Below are 25302 nucleotides of genomic sequence, written 5' to 3'. Positions count from 1 at the left end.
TACAGCATACACATACAGCTGGTGAATTGATTTTATTTTTTTCACTAAACAAGAAAGTATCAGGTAATTAAATATGTACACTGAATAAGTATAGAAGTAATAAGATTAAATATCACATGCATAAACGCATAAAATAACCTAAAATAATTAAAACAAACAAGAGAATAAATAAATAAATAAAACAAGCAACAGAATAAGTAATTGACTGCTATAAGAAAATAGATAAATAAATGAATAAATGAATGAATAAATAAATAAATAAAAAAGTAAATGATTAAATAGGTTAATGGCTAAGTAAATGAATAGTGTAAAATAATTAAATAGAGTAAATGAAGAAATAAGTAAATAATTAAGTAAATAACTAAATAAATAAATACTGTAAGAAAATAACTAAATAAACAAGTAAACAAATAATCGAATAAATAAGTAAATAAATACTGTAAAACAAGTAAATAAGTAAATAGATAAATAACTAAGTAATACTTAGAAAAAAATAGGTAAATACATAAGTAAATAAATAAATAAAACAAGCAAAAGAATAAGTAACTAAATACGTAAAAAGTAAATAAATGAATTAATCAATAAGTAAATAAATACTAAAAGAAAATAAGTAAATAAATAATTTAACAGGTAAATAATTAAATAAGTAAATGACTAAGTAAATAAATAGTGTAAAAATAATTAAATAAGTAAATAAACAAATAAGTAAATAATTAAATAGGTAAATAACTACCTATTTAATTAAATAGTAAATATAAAAATTAAATAGTAAATAAATAAATACTGTAATAAAATAAGTAAAATAAATAAATAAATAAATAAATAAAATAGTAAATAAATGCTGTAAAAATAAGTCAATAAACAAGTAAAGATATATAGCTAAGTGAATAAATACAAAAGTAAATAAGTAAAAAAATTAATAAGTAAACAAGTAAATAATTAAGTAAATACATACTGTAAAAATAAGTAATTAAATAAATAAATAAGTAAATAAATACTGTAAGAAAATAATAAAATAATAAATAATTAAATAAATAAATAAACAAGTAAAAATAAATAAGTAAATGCATAATTAAAATAAATAAATAAATAAATACTGTAAAAATTAAGTAAAAAATCAAATAAGTCAATAACGAAGTAAACAAATAAATACTGTAAGAAAATAAATTAATACATACATAAATAAAATCGTAAATACTGTAAAAATAAGTCAATAAACAACTAAAAATAAATAACTAAGTAAATAAATACATAAGTAAATCAATAAAATAAATAAATGAACAAATAAATAAATAAGTAAACGATAAAGTAATTAAATAAATACTGTAAAAATAAATAAATAATTAAATATATAAATAACTAAGTAAATAAATACCGTAAGAAAATATTTAAATAATAAATAAATCAATAAACAAGTAAAAAATAAATAAGTAAATACATAAGTAAAATAAATAAATGAATAAATAAATAAGTAAATAAATACTGTAAAAATAAGTAAATAATTAAGTAAATAAATCCTTTAAGAATAATTAAATAAAAATAAATGTGTTACTAAATAAGGAAATACATTAGTAAATGAGTTAAATAAACAAATGAATAAATAAGTGCATTATTAAATAATTAAATGAAAATGAAATTTCACAAATATTTTAAGATTTGGCTAATGCTGTATTATATTAATTAATTATGATAAAACATTCATGATGTCCATAGATTTAAAAAAATTGCATAACATTCATTCTATTTTTTGATCAATCAAGCACAGTTAGCTGAACATATCATCTGTTGGCTTTGGCAAACTAATGCTGGTCAGTTGTTATCCTCCATCATACCTTAACCTTGTCATTTTTCACCTGCTGTGGTTGCATGTGAATATCTGCACTGGAGGCCGTATTGCTCTGAAGTTGCAGGAGGTTGGCGGATCAGCTAGATAAGTATGACTGAATTGTGAAATCTCTTTTCCAGTGGTCAGAAAAGCCGTGCTCACCTCACCTCATCCCAGGAGACGCAGCTCAGGTCTGGACGCAACAAGAGCTGAAGGAGAGGCTTTTTCAGGAGATCATGTGCAATCTTGACAAGGGCAAAGTATGTGTGAAAAATGCACATCCGCATCTGAAATATTTGGTTTGTAATATAATGTACGAGATATATGAAACACTTGTGTGCATTCTTACAGTATATTTTATAATCATATTGATCTGTCCACTATGATTGAATTTAAATAGTATCATTTTTTTAACCAACCATTTCTGTTAAATGGTAAGAGTAAACATAGCTTATGTATTTCCATCAGTATGGTTTGTAATTGTTTTTGCTTCTTGTTTTTATTTTTTATTTTACAGATGTGGGAAAAGGCTATCGAGATGGCCAAACAGCTTGTTAAACTTCACGAAAACCAAATGTTTGATTTTATCGAGCTCGGTCAGCTGCTGGTAAGACAAAAACAATCATTATTTTATTTGTTAATGTGATGTGTCGGTAGCAAACCTCCCTTAATAGAATACAATACAATGTAATGCAATAAATTATGATAAAATACTATACGATGTAATGCCATGAGATGTGATACGGTATGATACGATAGGATGCAATATGAAATGAAATAAATATGATACGATAGGATACATTGATGCTATGCGATGGGATACGTTACATGATGCTATGCTTTGTAATTGGATACAATGCATAATGATTTGCTGTGTGATACAACACGATACGATACAATATGCTATGCTATTCTATACTATGCTATGTGATATAAGAAAAGATGTAATATATAATATGATAGGATATGATGTAATGCCAAATGGTAGAGCTGCACAATTAATCATAAAAAGATTACGATCTCGATTCGACCCACTTGATCAGCGGTGTTAAACGTACGGCCCGTGGGCCATATCAGGCCCGCAAACTAATTTAATGCGGCCCGCGAGATGATTCTGTGAGCTGAAATTTTTCAATAAAATATACTGCTGTTCCAATTGTGTCCACTGGGTGGCGCAATAGCAAACTTAATTTCCTCCCATCCAGAAGCCTGAATCAGTGTCAGTTTGACAGCCATCTCAGAGAGAAAGACCTCATACCGTTTTTTGTATCCGTCCAAGAAAACTAAACATTCGCGATCGATTAACCAGTGGAAAATTTTCTCTCGCATGTTTCCTACTGCTGGTTCTGTGTGTGCGCGATCTGTCACTCATACAGAAATTCTCACGTGGTGCTCTGCAGACCCACTGAGACACGCCTTTTATCGGCAAAATGCATCCGACCGTAGTTTCTGAATCTCCTAAAATGTCCAGAATTCAGCTTGTACTTTCGCATTCAAAGTTTCCATTATTTGTATGCGTTTTTGCATTGCCGTTTAATGATTAATTATTTAATAAACGACCCAGATAAACTTTATACACGGAGAGAACAAAATGACATCTATAATGGCTGTAAAATATTTGTACATGATCAGAAATGTTTTTTCAACTAATTTGCTTTATCTAAATAATCTACACTTTTTATTCTAGTAATTATTATAATTTTTTTGCAATAATGAATTGTTATTCATTTTTTTTTCTGATATTTCTTATTTGCTGCATATTTTATAAATTTAATGATGGTTATATATTACATACTTTATACATATCTAAAATGTTTTGACAATACTGTAAATGTCATTCCAATATAGCAACTTTAGAGAGAGAGAGAGAGAGAGAGAGAGAGAGAGAGAATTTAATTTTGAATTTTGAATACACTTTTATTTAATACAGAAATTTTAAACTACAATATGTTTCATTGCTTTAAACAAACACATTTCAAAATCACACTATATTATCTTCAAAAATCAATACATTATTTTCAACGCAACACAACATATTTTATACACTCCACATGTCTTCAAACATGTCCAACTCGTTCATTGACAAATAAAAATTAAAATCATGCCTTATTCTTGCTCTGATAAGCCCTTTAAAAATCAGTTCAACTTTATGATTGGTTTCATACAAAATCTTGTGCCTCCTACTCATGTATATGGCCATTTTTGCTTGTCCTAATATAAAATTTAACAGACGCCCTTTTCCTTTTTCTTTCTTTCCATATTTAAAACCAAACACAAACACAGTTTTTGTAAACATCTCATCAACGGAAAGGAAAATAACCTCCAATAAATTGAATAAAGACCTCAGTCTTTCACAATGCATAAAACAATGAAAAATTGTCTCTCTTTCATCACAAAAAGGACATTTGTCATGCACAGTTGGATTCAGTATTGAAATAAAAGCATTGACTGCAATAATACCCTTTAACACCCTCCACTGAAGATCTCCAACATTTTTAGTCAATGGTGGTTTGTAAACTGAACTCCAAACAGGCATAACATCACTATCAACATTTAAATGTTCTCTCCATGGTGTATCAACACATTGTAATTTTTCTTTGTTTCAACATAGCAACTTTAGAGAGAGAGAATGAGAGAGAGAGAGAGAGAGAGGGAGAGAGAGCACCCTTTACCTGTCAGTGGGTGCACATGTCTCCTAAATAGCATAATATTAATAGAAATAGCGAATTTCTATTATTTCAACAGCCTTTTTAAAATAACTTTAACCCATTGAAAATAAAAGTTGTATAACACTGTGTTTATAAATAAAAATCAAGTTAGAAATCACATTATTTTTTGTTTGTTGCATGTAGTTGACCATTTATATGCTGTGGGGAAAAAGGTGTTTTTCAATCAGGCTACCACTGCAAGTATATTTCAAACCTGTGGGAAGCCCTGCACACTGAGGTGATCTCACGAGGGAATGCGCTATTTAAGGTTTTTGTCAGTTTAGAGGCTATTTTGTACGAGTTCAGTTGTATAAAAATGTACTATTTGAAAAAGGAGGCATGGTACCCCCTATGATACATGATGCTATGCTATGATATATGATGATATGATACATGATGCTATGCTATGTTATGCGATGCAATATGAAACAAAACTAGATATGATATGATACGATACAATATAATATGATTTGATACGATACAGTATAATACAGTACTATAATGTAGAACAGTGCAATGCAATATAGTACAGTTATATTCAATGCAGTATGATACAATACAATGCAATGAGATGTGAATTGATCCGATACAAAGATACAAGACTGGTTCGAGCTAATAGAAAGGCAGCAGTAACTCAAATAACCACTCGCTACAACCGAGGTATGCAGAAGAGCATCTCTGAACGCACAGCATGTTAAACCTTGTGGCTACAATTGGCACAGGCTCACCAAAATTCAATAATAGAAGATTGGAGAAACGTTGCCTGGTCTTATGTCTCGATTTCTGCTGCGACATTTCTGAATTTGGCGTTAACAATATGAAAGCATGGATCCATCCTGCCTTGTTTCAACAGGTGGTGGTGGTTGTAATAGAGTGGGGAATATTTTCTTGCCACACTTTGGGTCCCTTAAGCCCCATTCACATGAGGGCGTGTCTGAAGTCGGGGCTAACGCGACCATCAAAGCAGCAGCAGCCAATGAAATTAGTCTGCGATTGGCTACTATCTGAGCTGGTGTATTTGCATAAAGTGATCTGATTGCCTGACACTTCCGTCAGCGCTTGAAAAGTTGAGAAATTCTCAACTTCTGCACCAAGCAATGCCAATGAAGCGGCACCAACGGATCCACAATGCAGACATTACCCAGTTAATGTGAATAGGAAGCGAGGACCAAAATCTCTAAGGAATATTTCCAGTACCTTGAAGGATTGAGGCAGTTCTAAAGGCAAAATGGGGTCCAAACCGGTACTAGTAGGTGTACCTAATAAAGTGGCCTGTAGTATTGTGCAGCACTAACTTAAAAAAAACAATAACTGAAGCTTGACTTTGTGTTTATTACATCTTTCATTTATGAAGCAAAAAAGGAAAAATTTCTATTATTTCGCTACTTTTGCCTCTCTGACACGCCACATAAAAAAGGATAGAATTGGCTTCGGAAGACTTGTAATATTCTGTAAGCTATATTAAGTGGTATGTGCATGCATGACATTGCTTAGTCACTGGGCACAGGAAATAAACAAGGCGATTTGCAAGCGTGAGGAGGAAGGAAAGTGGTGTGATAACTGGCAGTAGCAGTTACACACTCTCCTCACAGCTCTGTCAACTTCTCACTCAGCAGCTGACTTTAGTGAAGTTTCACCATGAGGAACTGGAGGGACAATGTGGTTCATTAGTTGTTTAACTCATTTCTACTCTGATCTGAAGCTATTGGAGCTATTGGCGAATGGAACACTTAAAAATGAATGTTGTGTTTGGGATCATATTTACCTGTAGTTTCTTGTTCGTTTCATTTTTCTTGTTCTTCATCGATTGAACATTATAATAAGATATTTAGCAGAATGTTCATCCTGCTAAATATATTCATGCTTTTAAAAGAAAATCACACAAAAAAAAGCTTAAAGTAATGGACTATTATAGTATTTATTACTGTTTTAGATGACCTTTTATTTTTATATTTATAAATGTATAAAAATATTGCATGCAAATATTCAAACATTTCTACTATTTAGCTTTTTCGCCTAATACTTATATTATTATTATATTGTTATTGTTTAACTCCAGTTTTCCCCAAAGTCCAAACACGTGCGCTATAATTTAATTGAATAAACCAAATTGTCCATAGTGTATGTGTGTGTTTGTATGGGTGTTTCCCAATACTGGGTTGTGGCTGGAAGGGCATCCGTTTCATAAAACATATGCTAGAATAGTTGGCGGTTCATTCTGCTGCGGTGACCCCTGAAATAAAGACTAAGCCGAAGGAAAATGAATGAATGAGTTTATTCATTTGTTCAGTCGTTAATTCATCTGTTTATTCATTCATTAGTTTTTTTTATTTTATTTATTATTTATGTTCGATCAATTATTAGTTTGTTCATTCATTCATTCATTCATTCATTCATTCATTCATTTGTTCATCAGTTCATTCATTAATTAATTGGTTCATTAGTTCATCATTCCTTCGTTCATTTATTCTTTTGTTTGTTCATTCAATTGTTCGGTCATTCATTTGTTTATTCATAAATTTGTTCATTAGTTCATTCATTCATATGTCTGTTCTTTAATTCATTTGTTTATTTGTTGATTAGCTCATTCATTAATTAGTTTGTTCATTAGTTCATCAGTCGTTTGTTCATTCTTTTATTTGTTCGTTCATTTCGGTCATTCATTTGTTCATTCAGTTGTTTGTTTATTAGTTCATTTATTCATTCGTTTATTCATTTATTTATTCATTTGTCTTTTCAGTAGTTGATTCATTTGTTTATTCAATTGTTCATTCATTCGTTCATTAATTTTTCCATTCATTCTTTTGTTCATTTATTTGTTTGTTCCTTTGTTCGTTCATTCATTCATTCATTCATTCATTCATTCATTCATTCATTCATTCATTCATTCATTCATTTTTTCATTCATTCTTTCATTCATTTATTTGTTCATTTTTTCTGTTATTCACTCATTCATTTATTCATTCATTCATTTGTTCATTTATTTATTTGTTTGTTCATTAGTTAATTCATTAATTAGTTTCATTCATTCATTCATTCATTCATTTTTTTCATTAGTTTACTTTTCTTTCTTTTCATTCTTTTGTTTTGTTTATGCATTCATTCGTTCGGTCATTCATTTGTTCATTCATTCATTCATTCATTCATTCGTTTGTTTATTCATTTGTTTGTTCTTTCATTTATTCATTCATTCATTCATAAGTTTATTTGTTTGTTCATTAGTTTATTTATTCTTTAGCTTGTTTATTAGTTCATTCATTCATTTATTTATTTGTTTGTTCATTAGTTCATTAATTAGTTTGTTTATAAGTTCATTCATTTGTTTGTTCTTTGTTCATTCATTTGTTTGTTCTTTGTTCATTCATTTGTTTTTTTGTTCATTCTTTCGTTCATTAATTTGCTTGTTCATTTGTTCATGCATTCATGTGTTTGTTCATTAGTTCATTAATAAGTTTGTTCATTAGTTCTTTTATTTGTTTGTTCTTTGTTCATTCTTTCATTTGTTTGTTCATTAATTTGCTTGTTCAGTTGTTCATTCATTTCTTTGTTCATTAGTTCATTATTTGGTTTGTTCATTAGTTCATTCATTTGTTTGTTCTTTGTTCATTCTTTCATTTGTTTGTTCATTAATTTGCTTGTTCATTTGTTCATTCATTTGTTTGTTCAATAGACTTAAGCAGTCTATTTTCTATTTTTCAGTCTAAGAATAATCAGTCTGTGTTTTATAGTTGTAAAGGAATAAAAAGTCTTTGAGTTTGTGTATTTGATGGTTTATTATTGACTATTTCACATTTCTTGTTTATATTAAGGCTAAATACAAATAAGCTATGAACACTATTGTACTGTGTTTATTTCTAAATTATTATATTGTTTTATAGAAAGACGAATGATAGACTTGGCCTATTCGTTTTTTAAGACTTTGTATAGATGTAATCGGAGTTCTTGGCATTTTTTCAGAGGCTTTTTAAATATTATATCAATATCTGAATTATATTGTATCAACCAATATTAAGAAATGTATCACGATATTAATTTTGACCATATTGTCCAGCCCTAACATAAACCTATTTGTATATTCCATGGAAGTAAAACTGCATCTTTGAAATGACATGAGGTTGAGTTAATAAGTGTTTTTGTTCTGGACTGAGCTGTGCCTTTTAAATGCCTCCAATGTAAATTGGGACGTAAAAACACCATTTGTTTTTGTACACAGAAACAGCAGGCGCAGTATTATGAAAACATCATGCACGCCATGAGGCCCCAGCCTGAATATTTCGCAGTGGGATACTACGGTCAGGGCTTCCCGTCTTTCCTCAGGGTGAGTGAAATTACGCCAGTTTTAATGCCTTTAATGAAACCCCAATGTAGGATATGATTTTCAAACGACAACTTGGAGAATTATTTCCTCCTCCCATTTGGTGCACAACCGTCTAATTTTCTGTTGTTTATGCGCTGTGAAATCTGTAAACTATGGATTAAACGCTGACACAAACACGCTGGCAGGGTCGGCTCGCTGTTTGGCATTTCAGCATCAAGCATTGCCAAAGGAAAACAGATATTTTGATTACAGCTCTCCCCGAAGAGCTCTCTGAGTAATTGGGTTTTAACAAGAAAATAATACTTTTGTTTTCACAGTAAGAGGTTTGGAAACCCTGCTGCCACACTTTTACAGATACGAGAGCCTCTCAGACGTCTTGTGAAATGACGGGCTCTGTGCCGTTATTATTGTTTCGGTCACGCCAGATTTCAAGCCACGAAAGCCATTCAAACTTTTTTAACCACTGTTGATTGATAAAAGTCTTTGCTTGTTTAGATCCGAACAAAATGTTCATTTACCATGGTAAAGAGTATTAGTGGCTGGAGGACTTAAGTACTTTGACTAAAGGCTCCCTGAGGGCAGATAAAGGTAATTAAAAGTTATAAACTTCTATGTATTGTTACAGGATTACACACAATAGGGTTTAACATAGTTTTTGTATGCAATTATCAGTTATCATGCAATTATAATATTAATACTGTTTATGTTATGTAGAACAAGAGTGCCCAACTCTTTTCTTATGAAGGGCCAAAAACAAACTTGATTGAGGCTAGAGGGCAGAAGGTAAATATAGTTGCCATGGGTATTTTCCTATTTTATTTAATAATTATTCAAATGACTAGAAAACATTGCTTTATATTAACTAAAAGAGCATTTTATTACATTTTATAATGAACGCCCAAAGTCTAGGGGAAAACAACATGGGCATAATAAACGGAAAACAAATGTGTTGGGGTGGTGGATTTCCCAAACAAAACAAAAACCTAATACAAAAGATCCCCTTCGGTCGACAACCAAACTCGAACACTCAGTTGAGAGTAATTGAATAGATTTAGTATGGAAAAAAGTAGTACATTTAAATGAGCATCTCTTCAGGGTGGCCACAGGCCAAAACAACAAGCAGAAGAATCTATAAAGTAAATTAACTAAATTACCTATAAATATTTAAAGAAAACTGCAGGAAGCTTACCTTCCTCCCTAAACATAAACACAGTCAAAAGTAGTCAAATAATCAAATAGGCAGGCCACCCCTACAACTCAAACTCTCAAGAAAAGATAAACGTATGAACTATGGTAACAAGTTTGAATGTTGATCGTTGGCCGGAGGGGTAAGGGAAATCCAGGAGCTCGTCCCAGCAACAATCGCAGCACAAATGAGCTCCCCGAACTCTGCCGGAAGCTCCTTTTTATACAGGCCTCCGAGACCAACAGCCAATCAGAACACAAAATCAAGTCGGAATGGGAACCTATGGGATAAAAGACAATAACAAGAAGGCGGGACAAAGAAATAGACACATGCAATACGCAATAAAAATAAATAAATAAACTTTAGTCGTAACCATAGAAAAACAAAACAATCTAATTTATAACAGAATTACACTAGTTTTCGCCAATGTCATCTGCATAATCTATCGAATGACAGTATTTACTGAACGTTTTAAAAGATCAGATTCATTTACAACATTAATTTGAAACATTTCATGTTTCAATGTTATGTCAAATTAGAATCGACGATCTGTTTTCAAGGCATTCGCCCCAACCCTGGGGCCAACTTTGTCTTCCTGCCACTAGGATAAAATACTGGTACTGATTATAAAATAACTGATTATATAGTATGATAGAGACAGGACTTCAACATGGTTGTAAAAGTTAAAAAATAATATTGCTTGTATAATTAATTGGTAATAGTATCATTGTGATTCACTTGAGAAGACAGACAGTTGAAGTCAGAATTATTAGCCCCCCTGAATTATTAGCCCCCCTGTTAATTTCTGTTTAATGGAGAGAAGATTGTTTCAACACATTTCTGAACATAATAGTTTTAATAACTCATCTCTAATAACTTATTTAGTTTATCTTTGCCATAATGACAGTAAATAATATTTGACTAGATATTTGTCAAGACACTTACAGTGACATTTAAAGGCTTAACTTGGTTAATTAGGTTAACTAGGCAGGTTAGAGTAATTAGGATAGCTATTGTATAACAATGGTTTGTTTTAAAGACTATCGAAAAAAAAAAAAGAAATCTTGCTTAAAAAGGCTAATAATTTTGTCCCTAAAATGTTTGTTTTTTTAATTAAAACTGCTTTTTTTCTAGCCAAAATAAAACAAATAAGACTTTCTCCAAAAGAAATAATATTATCAGACATTCTGTGAAAATTTCCTTGCTCTGTTCAACATAATTTGAGAAATATTTAAAAAAGAAAAATAAATCAAAGGGGGGCTGATAATTCTGACTTCAACTGTAATCTTGAACATTTTTAAATATTCAGTAATAATAATAATCATATTATTAAAAGATGCAAAAACTAATTTGATAATAAGATTATAAAAAAGAAACAATCTAATACCTGTTTCTGTAATAGCACAGCTTTTCTCTTCACACATTTTCACATTTCACATTTTAGGTGCTTTATTGGCATGACAAATAGCTGTATATTCGTATTGCCAAAGCAGTGCAGCGTCGCTGCGTACAGACAAGACAGTGCAAAAAAGGGCAGTAGTGCAAACAAATATGAACATAAAATATAATATAGAAATAAAGAAAAAAATGTAAAAAAATAAAAATAGATTAATAAAAATAACAATATATCAGTAAAACTAAAAATATTAATAAAAATAAAAATAGATTAATGGTAATTTGTGAAACAGGATAAAAGTGGTGACAATAATATAAACAGTAAGTCCACGAGTAAAGAGTTCCTGTGTTGTGTGTTGGAGACAGTGGAGCGGATCATTGTGGGTTCCTTAGACGGTGGCAGGAGTGCACAAACTGAGCTGCTAACACACAGCAGCACACACACTCCCCCAGTAGGATGAGCAGTTTCTCATTGTTTGACAGGGACTCAAAGTTTTTGTGTGTGTGTATGAGTTTCGGGTAGAACTTCTCCCGGATCTCTGAGTATTTTGTGCACTCCGTAAGGAAGTGCAGTTCTGTTTCAATCTTTCACACTTTCACTATGAAAAAAACGGATACACTATTTGGTCTCTATAGCACTCGTTGGTGCAAGCGAAGCTGAAATCGAGTTTGCATCTGTAAACACAGTGCCTCTTCTGTTCTAAACATGTATCGCAATTTGTTGAATCTTCACATATTTTAACCAATTTTCAACCGGCTCACGGTGAATCATTACATCTCTACTAATAATGTTCACCTTAAAAATGATTTACAAAAATTGCACAACTTTTTAACCATTGTGTTGATTAATAAAAGTCTTGTGGTCAGATTGTTTTATGATGAAGTTGCTCTGCTTGTTCCAAACAGAACAAAATGTTTATTTACCGTGGTAAAGAGTATGAGTGGCTGGAGGACTTCAGTCTGAAGCTGTTGTCTCAGTTTCCCAATGCAGTGAGGATGACCAGCACATCGCCGCCTGCTGACAACATCTGCAGTTCAACCGGACAGCGTATCCTTAACTCGCAATCCTTCACTCGCACTACACTGATAAAACTATTGATTGGATTTACCAAATTTTGTTAAGGTAAGTGGTTGCAAACTATATTTGTATGGGCCGAATTTAAACAAACAAATTAAATTAAGTAATTACTTCATTTTCTTTTCGGCTTGGTCTCTTTATTAACCACAGCGGAGTGAACCGGCAAATTATTCAGCATATGTTTTACGCAGCGGATGCCCTTCCATCTCTGGGCAATTCATGCATTTTATTGACCAAAAAAAAATGTTAGTTGTGTAAACAAACCGGCAAAAACTTAAACAGTTTCCCATTTTTGGCCATTTTGGTCACCTAGTTTATTTTAGCTTGTACTCATTTATTTATTTTCTTTCTGCTTGATGGCAACATCAACAGCCTGAGGTATCAAGACATTTGTGTTGCCCATTACATTACAAACCACAGGAGAGGGCAAATCCTTCACCAGGATAGCGCTCCTTCTCATACTTCAGCCTCCACATCAAAGCTCCTGAAAGCAAAGAAGGTCAAGGTGCTCCAGGATTGGCCAGCCCAGTCAGCAGACATGAACATTATTGAGCATGTCTGGGGTAAGATGAAGATCTTGGGAGTCCTGAAAGAACGCTATTATTGAAATTCCAGATGGCTTTATTAATAAGTGATTTGAGTCATTGCAGAGATGTATGGATGCAGTCCTCCAAGCTCATGGGAGTCAAACACAGTATTAATTTTCCGCTGTAGCATGACTTTATATTTAATACTGTACATTATTTCTGTTCAGTGGCAAGACTTTTGTCTAAGCAAAGTCAGACCTTACTGGCCAAACTAAAAAATTAATAATCAAGGCATGATCATATTTTGGTCAAATAAGCATAATCTAGAGCAGGGGTGCTCAACCCTGTTCCTGGAGATCTACAAAGTTCAGCTCCAACCCTGAGCAAACGCACCTGAACCAATTAATTAGGACCTGAACAGCACTTGATAATTACAGGCAGGTGTGTTTGATAAGGGTTGCAACTGAAATCTGCAGGAAGGTAGATCTCCAGGAACAGGGTTGAGCACCCCTGCTCTAGAGGCTTTTGCCTTTCATATAAGCCACTTCTGATATCAAATGATCAACTAGAAGTCAAGCTATTACTTGTTGTTACTAAAACTTGGATATTCGACAAGACTTTTTTTTTTTAGGTAGGATTGAACAAGCATGCATAAAATTGATTTAAAAAACTAATAATTAATTTAATTTAATCACGTCATTATAGACACTAAAAGTTGCCTTACAAAATACATGTTACGTTTGTAAAAAAACAAGTAACACTAAAGACAGTAATAATGTAATAAATGGACAGAGCAGCACATCCTTCAGTCCAAGTTCAGCAACATACTGACAGCAATACAAAAGTAAAATATGTCTCCCCTTAATGGATTCTCTGCAGATATTCAGTGTTTTACGGTGAAGCCAGTCCTAAACTTACCTTCCCATTTCAAGGACAAGGGACTACCTGAACAAATCCTCAAGTATAACTTTTTATTCACATCTTTCACGATTGAGATCTCTCATAAATAATGCTCTGACAGATCACGATTTCCTCCTGTTGTCTTCTCAGTTACTACAGGACAAATGAGGTGGACAAGTTTCAGTACTCCAGACCGTTCAGGAAAGGAGAGAAAGATCCCGACAATGAGTTTGCCGTGAGTTATTATTTATTTTCTTGCCGTTATCGCACGCAAACATTGGCAAATATTGAAGCTCAGAGGACGACCGATAAAGAAAGATAAGGATAATTAGGTTGCCTGAAAAGATGAATTCTGATGAAAATAGGCTGATGTGTTTCTTTCTATGTTGTTGACATTACACATACTTTAAAAATGATGAAGTTGAAGCTGTCAATCAAGCATCTGTTTAGTGTTGAAACCCCACAAGTGAATGGAGGATGAGTTTCAACATGATTGATGACCTGTAAGCAAGGAAATGAATGCAGGGATCATACATAATGAAATAAATACAGACATATAAAAAAGAACACACACACATACTCAAACACATGCACAAAATTGCTGGATACAGAGGCTATGTTCAAAGATCACACATACACATAATGGTTTAAAACAGGGGTCACCAATCTTGGTCCTGGAGGGCCGGTGTCCCTTCAGGTTTTAGCTCCAACTTACCTCAACACACCTGCCTGGGTGTTTTAAGTATACCTAGTAAGACCTTGATTAACTTGTTCAGGTGTGTTTGATTAGGGTTGGAGCTAAAATCTGCAGGACACCGGCCCTCCAGGAACAAGTTTGGTGACCCCTGGTTTAAAAGGAACATGGGCCCTATGGTGCAATAAGGTGCAACGTGTATGGCGCGATTTCTTGCTATTTTCAGACCAGCACAACAGTAATTTTCACGTTTTGCGCCACATTGTTTTAATAGCGATTTGTATCCGCTTGATAAGTGTGACGTCACTCAAAGCGGCTTCCGGGTCCAAGTGCTCTATTCAACTGAATGGGGAGACTTTCGAAAATCACGATCGCTTTATATATGTCCATGCCTAATATCCGATGACCAGAAAGTGATTCATTTTTTTATAAATAGTCAAATTTTTGGTATTTGTTATGCAGCAAGCCCAGAGATTGTTGTGTACACTATGACTTTATGTAAACTTTACTATAATTAACTATAATATATTCATGTGTGATATGAATAAAACGTGATCATAAATGAATGATTTCTCCACTCAAATGAATGGCGGCTTGGACCCGGAAACAGTATTACATACGTCACAAACACGTCACCACTTAACAAGTGGATTGTGGCAACAGAGGAGTCATTCAGGTTTCTGGGCACCAACATCTCTCAGGACCTGAAGTGGGACACTCACATTGACTCCACTGTCAAAAAAAGCTCAACAAAGGCTGTACTTTCTTCGTCAGCTGAGGAAGTTCAGCCTCCCAAAGGAGCTGCTGAAACAGTTCTACATCTCCATCATTGATTCAGTCATCAGCACGTCAGTAACTGTCTGGTTTAGCTCAGCTACCAAATCTGACCTTCGAAGATTACCACGAATAGTTCGGACTGCTGAGTGAATCATTGGTACAACCCTCCCTACTCTCCAAGAACTGTACTTATCCAGAGCGAGCAGAAGGGCAGCCAAAATCACTCTGGACAGCTCACACCCAGCACACTGCCTCTTTGAACTGTTACCTTCTGGTTGACGCTAGCGAGCACTGCATACCATAACAGCCCAACACAGGAAGTTTCTTCCCTTAGGCAATCCATCTCATGAACACTTGATGATAGTAATTGAGGAACAAACATCACTACTTGCTATACACTTTTTATACACATATACACTTATTTAACATCACTTTACATGCATATAGTAAAGTATTAGTACACAGACATCCATTAGCCTACATAGTCAATTTTGTTTATGAAGCGAAAATATTTGTTTCAAAACTATTTCTAAATTCAGTTCTAATTTCCAGCAAAAGAATAAATGAACAATAATAACAAAGTGTGTTAAAAAAACTGAGTTATATTCAAACACACATGCTGTGCCCCATATGGTCTAAAACCTGACCGGTGGGCAAATCTAAGCCTGTTTTTAATAAAACAAATATAAATATGCATATAAATAAATAATACTGCTAATAACAATAACATTATACAGAAGCAAATTGTTTTTTATATTTATATAGGCTAGAAAATAAGAATTTTTGTAATATTTTAATTCTTTTTCATTTATAAAGATATTTGCGTATTGCTGTACATCTTATGTGTATTAAGCGAGGCGCACAACTAACGCACTCTGCGCTGGACTATAGACCTGCTTTGATCTAGTCTATTTTGCAGTCTATTTTAGTTCCCTAAAATAGCAACGCGCCAGCAATATGACTCAACACGTCTCCTTTTTAGACCAGAATGCCTATGGGGGCACATATAAGCGCAAATGCATTTGCTATTTAAACAATGTGGTTCAAAATGACTCTTGCATCAAGCTGGAAGTAGTAAACAACAATTGCATCACGTCTTGCGCCACATTGCGCCGAGTGTGTGATAGGGCCCTGTGGGTGCTTTCACACATAGACTTTGGTTTGACAACCTGGTGCGTTTGCCTCATTAGTGCGGTTCCTTCGGCCTATGTGAATGCAGAGATCCACGCCAAAACAAATTCTAGGCTCCGATCTGTGCAAAAACAATCGGTCCTAGATTGCCTGAATAAGGTGTTTTCGGCTCGATTGAAACGAACTCTGGAGCGGATTGATTGTAGTGCGAAAGCAATATGATCTAACAAACTAATGAACCAGGCTATATCACAGTGTATTATCAATAGGTAATATGCATAGATGGCTATATGAAGAGAGAATTATGAGTAGGACGATATGTCATTCTTTTCGGTAAATGTGCGTTTTATATCGAATACAAATGTGAAAGCATGCTAAACTATTAATAAGAGCTGTTTATCCATTACGAACACTGACTGCTGTCTTAGTTTATCTGTTATTTGAATGTGTTATAAAATAATGTGCAATAATAAAATTATAATGTGAAGCCTAATGCATAATTCTAGCCAACGGCTTTGTATGAGAAAGTTTTACCTCTGGTTTGTATTTGGTGACTATATCTGTGGCTGCCACTATTCAAAATTAAAGTGCAGCTTTTCGCTTATGTCTTATTGCTCATTGTCATAAATTAAAATAAGGACGCATGACAGCTAAGCGGTACTCTGCAAAATAAACTGGAACTCTGACCAATGTGAGGAGAGTTTACTCGCACGTGACTTGTTTTAGCTATTTTGGTCCGTTTAGAAACTGCTGTGGGACAGCGAACCGCGCCAAGAACAAAGAGCAACATTGTAACTATTTTAATCCCTCTTTCAGAACAAAAAAAATTATCTATAGGTGTGAAAGCACTGTAGGAAAACTGTGCAGAATAGCAAATAATTTCATGTGTTGTGATTGAAAATCAGGGTTATTTAACCAAATACTGATTTCTTAACTGATCTAATGTAAAACATTGAGATTGAGGTAAAAAAAAAAAAAAAAACGTTTTTTTTTATTTTTTATTGTAAGTCTAAACATCTGAAAACCTGGCATCTCATTATCCTCTAATTGTCATTATTCTATGGTCTAAATTATTATTATTATTTTCATTCTGGAAGCTATGTTAAAAGATTACTATCAATAGTTTACAGTGTGAATTAATGCAATGTTTTTGTGATATGTTCATTATGATTTGTGAAAAAAAATAGTATTTTATTTCTCTGAAACACACAAGATGTTTTCCTAGGGCTGTTTTCCTAGTGCTTTTGTTCATTTATGAATTTTCATGCAAAGCTTCTGAAATGAAACATTTCTAAATCTTTTGAAAAATGAATGCATTTATCATGAACTGCATTTATAATAAACATCTGTCTGTACCTCACATTTGCAAAAAGAAACATTTTAAGTTTGTTCTCAAGGTTGCGATATTCCATAGTCCAGAAAATCAGAAAATGCCATCTCTATGAAGGAATAATAATAATAATAATAATAATAATAATAATAATAATAATAATAATAACCATTATAATAATAATAATAATAAAATAATAATAATAATAATCACAAATAAATTATTATTATTATTAATAATAATAATAATAATAATAATAATAATAGTAATAATAATAATAATAATAATTATTATTATTATTATTATTATTATAATTTTTATAATTTTTATTATTATTATTTTATTATTATTTCTCTGGTCATGAGGTGTAGAAAACTGTCAATGTTACACTAAATAAAAGATCATTTAACATCAATTACCGTTTTTTTCCTGAATAAAACTAGCCTTTCTTATTGTCAGAAACATGCTGGAACTTATTGTAAAGCAACGTAAATAGCGCAATTACTTCACAATTATAAAATACTTGAGTATTGTATGGCCTCTTGACCCGAGTGAGTCCTTGAACAAAAGCACTTTCATCCGTGGTCGAAAATACCAACAATTATGAGTCCTATTAATCTTAGTCCTTTCAGAGGCTTCCAAGACGTACACAATAACTAATGGCATAGCAATCATATAAAAATGTCAACCCCCTTAATGATAATAAGGATTTTGACACCTAAGAAACTGAACATGACCTTTAGAGAAAGTGACTGCTCGCTAACAAAGAAGTAACGCCCTTATTTCTATGTAATAAATTTGACTTGTTGAAATAATATAAACCATTTTTTGCTAGTTTTTTTGGAGTCTTTAATTTAGTACCGTTTAATTATTACAGATGATTAACCCTCTTGATGGTCTAAATATGCCTTGACCTTACAGACCATGTGGATTGAAAGGACCACCTTTATCACGGCGTACCGCTTTCCAGGAATCCTCAAGTGGTTTGAAGTGAAGTCCATGTCTGTGGTGAGCGACTCATTTTTACTGAAATCTGTCAACAGCACTTGATTACGTATTGCTTTTTTAAATTGTGGTGCTGAACTGCATTATTTTTGTTTGATTGCTGTATTATGATAGATTAGGATTTTTTAATGTTCAAAAAATCTTTATTTTTACATGCTATACATTAATGGAACGAGTCTATTTCCAATCAGTCTGATTTGCTCTGCTAGAGTTCCAGTTTCTGCTAAGTTCCACCTTCTGAAAAGCAGAGAAAGCTCTGATTGGTCAGCTTGACCCACTGTGCTGTAACTGACCAATCAAATGTGTCATAAATGTATAAATTCAACTACCCGTAATCACATTACAGCTAAACTCAATATTATTGAGTCTAAGCATTACTGTGCGTTCGCACTGAAGACGGTGAGAGTGTCAAAGTAGCGGGAAGTCATTCAATTTCAAGTGCTTGTGAAGTGCTTTCATGTAGGAGTTTCCTGTAATTTTGGGTGACTTTAACTGCAGTTCAGCAGTTTCACTTTAACTCATAAACATTCATTCATGCCCCCGTAACAAACTAGGGTATTAGACGCAAATAAGGAGTAAGATCTGGTGAGAATATGAAATTTAATAATGCACACCAAATGGAAAGAAAAACTTCTGCATTTCGTGATCTTGTCGGAAAATATAGCGAAAAGTCCTACATGACGGTAATAGTTTGATTGCGGTGTTTACTTCAATAATGCCACTAATATATGCTTACTCCATGTATTAATTCCATTTCTGTTTAGTTCAGTTGTGACTTAAGTCGGATTAAGGTAATGAAAAATCACTGTTTGGAACTTATGTAGGCCTACAGTTAGCAAACACAAGTACATCTTATTGAACATCATTTATTTTCATCACCAATTATCATAGTAGAACAGTTTCTTAAGCAGTTTGTGATGCATTTTGGAAACAGGAGATGAGTCCCTGGTCTTATGCGCCACCTGGTTTAAGGAACCCGTTCTCAAAGACTTACTTTCAGTCATTATTTGGGTAGCACACATATTCTGAATGCCTTCGGCAGAATTCAAATGAGCTATTTTAATCTAGATTAATCTAGTTTTATTCTAAGATTACAGTGAGATTGATCTAGTTAAAAAAATGCCCACCTATAAAGAAAACATTTGGTTTTTAACTTAATTTTTTTACCTTTAACCAAAGTAAAAACCAAATCAAAGCAAAAAACATTCTCAATGGCAAAGTTTAAGATCTATCTAGCCTGCATGCTTCAACAATGAGGTCAGAAGGCACACTTTTGTGGCTCTTTAAACCCATTTAGCCACATAAAGCACAAAAAACAATCCAGTCAAATGTGCTTTCCAACAAAAATGCAATAAATAACAGGAGTAGATGGGGCTTTAGATGGGATGGAGCTGTTTGAAAGACTAAATCTCGTTTGCGGGATTAACTTTGTACAAACACATTACATGCTAAAGGAATAATAAAGCATGATGGCCTCTTTAAAGACGACATGACATCAAAATGAGTCCTATTTACTTTACAAATGTGCTTTAGTTTGTGCAGTGTAGCAGTGCATGTTATTGCGTTTGCTGTCTTTCATCAAGTTGTAATGATTCTGAAATAATCTTTCTGTTGATGTACAGTAATCAATGGCGAATAATCAGCTATTGAACCTCCATCTCATCAATTAATCATCTCGAATTTATTTATTTTTTTAATATCCGGAAGCTATGATTGGTTTTTGCTCATGCACAACTACAGTGCTTTTTAGTTCAATGCCATGCTGTTGCTAGGATATTACATGCTGACCAGGACTAAAATAGAAGTTATCATATTCCAGTCTCTAGATATGTCATTTCATGTTTTTCTCAATAGTTTGGGGTCTATAAGATATTTATTTTTCATGTTTTTTGATGAATTCTCTTACAATCACCATGGCTGCATTTATTTAATAGGAGTTATTGCAATGTGTAGCAATGGTTTCTACTTAAAGGGGTGGTCTACTACGATATCATAATTTAAACGTTAGTTGATGTGTAAAATGTTGTATAAAATCATTCATGGTCTGTCCTCCACACCTCTCGGTCAGTTTGTAAATGTCAGGAACACCACATACAGAGCAACACGAGGGGCAGCCCGAGGAGACTGTATTGTCCCACTCCGGAAAAGTACCTTTGGTCAGGGTGCCTTTTCAGTTACAGGTGCACAGGAGTGGAATTCTGTCCCTGGCAGCATCAGAGATATAACCTCATTTAATATATTCAAAAAACATTTAAAAACCTGGTTTATATAGAATCAGACGTGTCATCATTCTGATTAAATTGAAACTAGCATGTTTCCTATTGTGCCCACCATCTTAATGATCTGTTGTTTAAATGTGTTTCAACTATTTTTATCTCTATTACAAAATATTGGTGTTTTAGCTTAATTTGTAAATATTCTCTTTTAACATCTATATGACCATGTCTGTTTTAGTAAAAATGTTTGATAGATTGTATAATTTTGTATTGTTTTTTCTAGGTTGTTAAGGGACAACAGATGAAAAATAGCCTTCGGGCTAACTCTGGTGCATTGGCAGAAATGCTAATTAATGTACACTGTCCCTGCCAAATAAACAAATAAATAAAATAAATAAAATGTGGCTGTGTGGGCAGAAACAGCATCTCTAAATGTAATCTGCGCAAAGTTCAATGCAAAGGGAGACATTGGCTTTCACAGAGTTAGCTTAGCAAAGCCTACAGCGAGCGAAGTTTGGGGACTACAAAAAAATACATCCAGGACTAATTAGATCACAAACGCTTCAGGTTACATGCACTCTCCATGCGCATACACCCCGTGCAGCGAAGGGGCATGGCCAGAGTTGCTGTAATCTAGCAGAGAAAGCCTAAATGCCTTCCAAACGCTGCTATTTCCACAGAGATTGTTCTGTTTCTATATTTGGACTTCGACACAAAGACAGAAGTGCTCACAATTGAATTTTAATTATGTTCCAGAGAATTATAAAAAAAATATATAGCTCTAGCATTTGATAAAGGACAACTTCCAGAATCTCTCAGTTCAGTGCTGGATTCGGTTAAACCTCCTCAAAGAAAGAGTAGCTCCAACCATAATAGCAGAAGCTGTGGATTGTGAGCCACAACCTGTAAGTGTTTTTATTTGTTAATATTGATCTGTCACCACTGGCTTGCATGGTTCGAGACCCGTAGAGCTTCGCATCTGGATTTGCTCCTCAGTGTTTGGATTATCAGTATTTAATATTAAACCGCACTGAACCATACTAAACTGAGCTGAACTTAAACTCTGAAAACTGAAATGACACTGTTTTAATTCACTATACTATTCTATGTGAAGCTGCTTTGACACAATCTACATTGTAAAAGCGCTCTAGAAATAAAGCTGAATTGAATCTATTTAATGCATAGTGTCTAGCGTTAATGGTATGTTGTAGCAAGGACGTAAACAAGAATGTAAACAATGGGAAATGCAGTTTGGCACTGTTAACAATTTAGTTACAAATTCATATTTATCAGTCAAACCCCTTTAAACACCCACAATCTTCACCAGCGCTGCAGTGTCTCTCTATGCAGATGCTGTCCCTGCATTCTACATCTCAAATGACAGAACAAGCAAAAGATATGAGAACGTTTTATATTACTTACACATGCTAATAACCTGATTATATATGAAAGACAATTGTCAGATGTTGTTTTAGAGAGCAGGCATGAGGTTCAGCTGTGTCCTCTGTGTCCTTTTCTGTCTGATTCAGACTCAAACTGATACGGCTAACAGGTACTCTGGCTGACAGTATTTGCACAGCGCAAAAGCATGCACTTGTAGGGGCTTGACGCTTTTCCTGGTGACCTGGAGCTAATCAGCGAATAACAGCACATTATGTTAGCTGACCGATCAGAGCCTCTTGAGTGAGGGTCTTTTGGAGGAAGTAGGAAACATGTGGTTTTCATTTTAGCTGTATACAATCAAAAAAAGATATTTGGAAAAATTAACATGATCTTTTTACAAATAAAGCATGAGCACACATTGCTTTGCATCTTATAAACACAACCAAGCCTTAAAGATGCACTCTGGACCAGCCCTTTAACATTATGTAAAATTGTAATTTATGTCTGTGATGCAAAGCTGAATTTTACTCCAGTCTTCAATAGCAAATTATCCTACAGTAATAATAATTAAAATATGCTAGGTTGGTGTTCAATCATAGACATATTTTTAAATCAAATAGTTGTGCTGCTTTTGTGATCCCCCCCCCCCTTTTCACTGCTATGATGAATAGAAAGAATTTGTAATCTTTTTAACTTGACAAAAACAACTTTTTATTTTTATAGCCCTATGCTATAAAAAAATCACAAAAGCAGCACAACTGTTTGATGACAAGAAAAGTCATCTTTTATCCTAATGAAATATGCAATTGTATATTTTTTTAGCAATTAACAGTGCTTTAAATATAGTCATTTTATATACAAGGCTCACAAAATCCCTTAGCCTGACATCCCAGGGCTATTGTTTTTTTCAGTCTGGCTACCAAAATCTATCTCCACCTGCCTGGCCGGTTATTATAGCTAAAAGAAAAAATATATATTTCAATGCCTTTACATTCTCTTACAAAGTGGATAATTATTTATGTGGTGTGATTTTAATACAAAAGATTCAAAGTAAATCGGCACACTGCCACTTTAGCTCTCAAAAAAATTTAATGACAAAATTATTACCATCACTACCTGATGAAGACCATGTCGGTCGAAACGTTGTGATTTTGTAATTTTGACATTAAAATTTTTTTGAGAGCTAAAGTGGCAGTGTGCCGATTTACTTTGAATCTTTTGCTACTTATGTTTGTTTTTTGATCGTGCACCTGCCTTCAAGATTTTTCTAGATGTGCGCACATTTCTGTTTTTTGTGCTGTTAATACAGCAGCAATAAATTCACTTGTTGAAAAAAAATGAAGAAAAGCCACAATATAAACAATCTTCATTTAATTTAAGTTTAATCGCTTGTTTTGTACTGAAATGCATGGCATTGGAATGTTTTTAGCTGCAAAAAATAACCTGAAACATGTTTACCTAACATATTTTTTGGTTATTTACAAATATATTAAATAAAAACTTAATAAAAAAAAACTTAAATAACACAATTTTGGTTATTTGAAAAAAAAAAAAAAAAAACATATAGCCTATAACAAATGCCATAGTACCTTTTAAGTAGAAATTGAAAAATGTACTCATTTGTGAAGTTTATTTATAAACTAATTTCGAGAGGATTACATGGTTTTGATTGACCATGGCTAGTCCTGTATTAGCTATCACATGATTCCCCACTCAGACGAATAATAAATATCCACATTTTCTTACCTTGCTCATCTTCATCTTGAAGAATCCCCCATCCACCCTGACTCCTCCCCCTCTTTCCTAGAATAATTCAGGTTAGGGTGGCGCTGTGGCTCAGTGGTTAGCCCTGTTGCCTCACAGCAAGGTCTCTGGTTCGGGTCTCTGCTGGGTCAGTTAGCTTTTCTGTGTGGAGTTCATATGTTCTCATCATGCTCACGTGGGTTTTCCCCTGGTACTCCGGTTTCCTCCCACAATTCAAAGACAGTTCATTATAAGTGAATTGAATAAATCAAATTGGCAAAGTTTATGAGTGTTTTAGTACTAGGCATTTTCCACACAAACATATGCTGGTACAGTTGGTGGTCCATTCCGCCATGGCAACCCCTATAATCAAAGAATAGGCCGAACGATTGTATTCAGGGGAGCTCTCGAGACCTACTTGAGCTCAAGACTCCCCTATCTACCAATGAAACAGGAGAGAGCCCCGGGCCCAAGGATCTTCTGAGCTCAGGACTCTCTCCTGGGACAGCATGGCAAACACACTAGTTTAAAATCATCAGCTAAGTAGGAACTCTTGAAATATGTGATAATTTTTCTCACTTTATTTGGAACCATGTTTGATTAAGAATTTAAAAATACATTGCTTTGATGTGGATAGTCATCTGCTGCTGGACATACAGTGAGCTTCATTTGTTTGGAAAAAAACAGGTTCACATTAAATGGCAATTCTAGTACTTTTTTTGAGACATGGCACCCATTTAGAATGTTTTGTGAGTACGTCTACACACTCTCAATTTAAGTTGTAGGGTTTTTCAATTGCGGAAGGATTTTAATGAGGTATTTGTATAAGTATCTGTGCATTAAGGGTGTACTCACACTATGCTATCCGAACCATGCCCAGGCCCATTTCCCGGATCGTTTGAGAAGTGTGAGTGCTCTGAATCGGACTCAGACACGGTTCACTTGGCCGGCCCTGGCCCGGTTGGAAGAGATGGGCCTGAGCGCGGTTCACTTGGGCTTTGGTGTGGTACGCTTGTAGTGTGAGTGCAAAATGCGCCAAAGCCCGAAACTGAAAGCGAACATGACTTTTATGGGACTTTTTGATAT

General features: G+C 33.7%; 1 protein-coding gene across 2 annotated transcripts in view; it reads left to right on the top strand.

Moving 5' to 3' along the window:
• The window catches only part of dock5 (dedicator of cytokinesis 5), a 175208-nt gene that overhangs the window by 122454 nt on the left and 27452 nt on the right, over positions 1-25302 (top strand). The window contains 7 exon segments of one of the 2 annotated variants that reach the window (NM_001110012.1): positions 1966-2085; positions 2343-2432; positions 8747-8851; positions 12339-12480; positions 13917-13998; positions 14088-14172; positions 18791-18877. In NM_001110012.1, the coding sequence (NP_001103482.1) occupies positions 1966-2085; positions 2343-2432; positions 8747-8851; positions 12339-12480; positions 13917-13998; positions 14088-14172; positions 18791-18877 (711 nt within the window). 2 annotated transcript variants of the gene reach the window in all.

Source organism: Danio rerio, chromosome 8, assembly GCF_049306965.1.
Source record: "Danio rerio strain Tuebingen ecotype United States chromosome 8, GRCz12tu, whole genome shotgun sequence".
NCBI lineage: Eukaryota > Metazoa > Chordata > Actinopteri > Cypriniformes > Danionidae > Danio > Danio rerio.
Note: the sequence above shows the minus strand (reverse complement) of the source record. Positions and strands in the feature narration are given on the sequence as shown.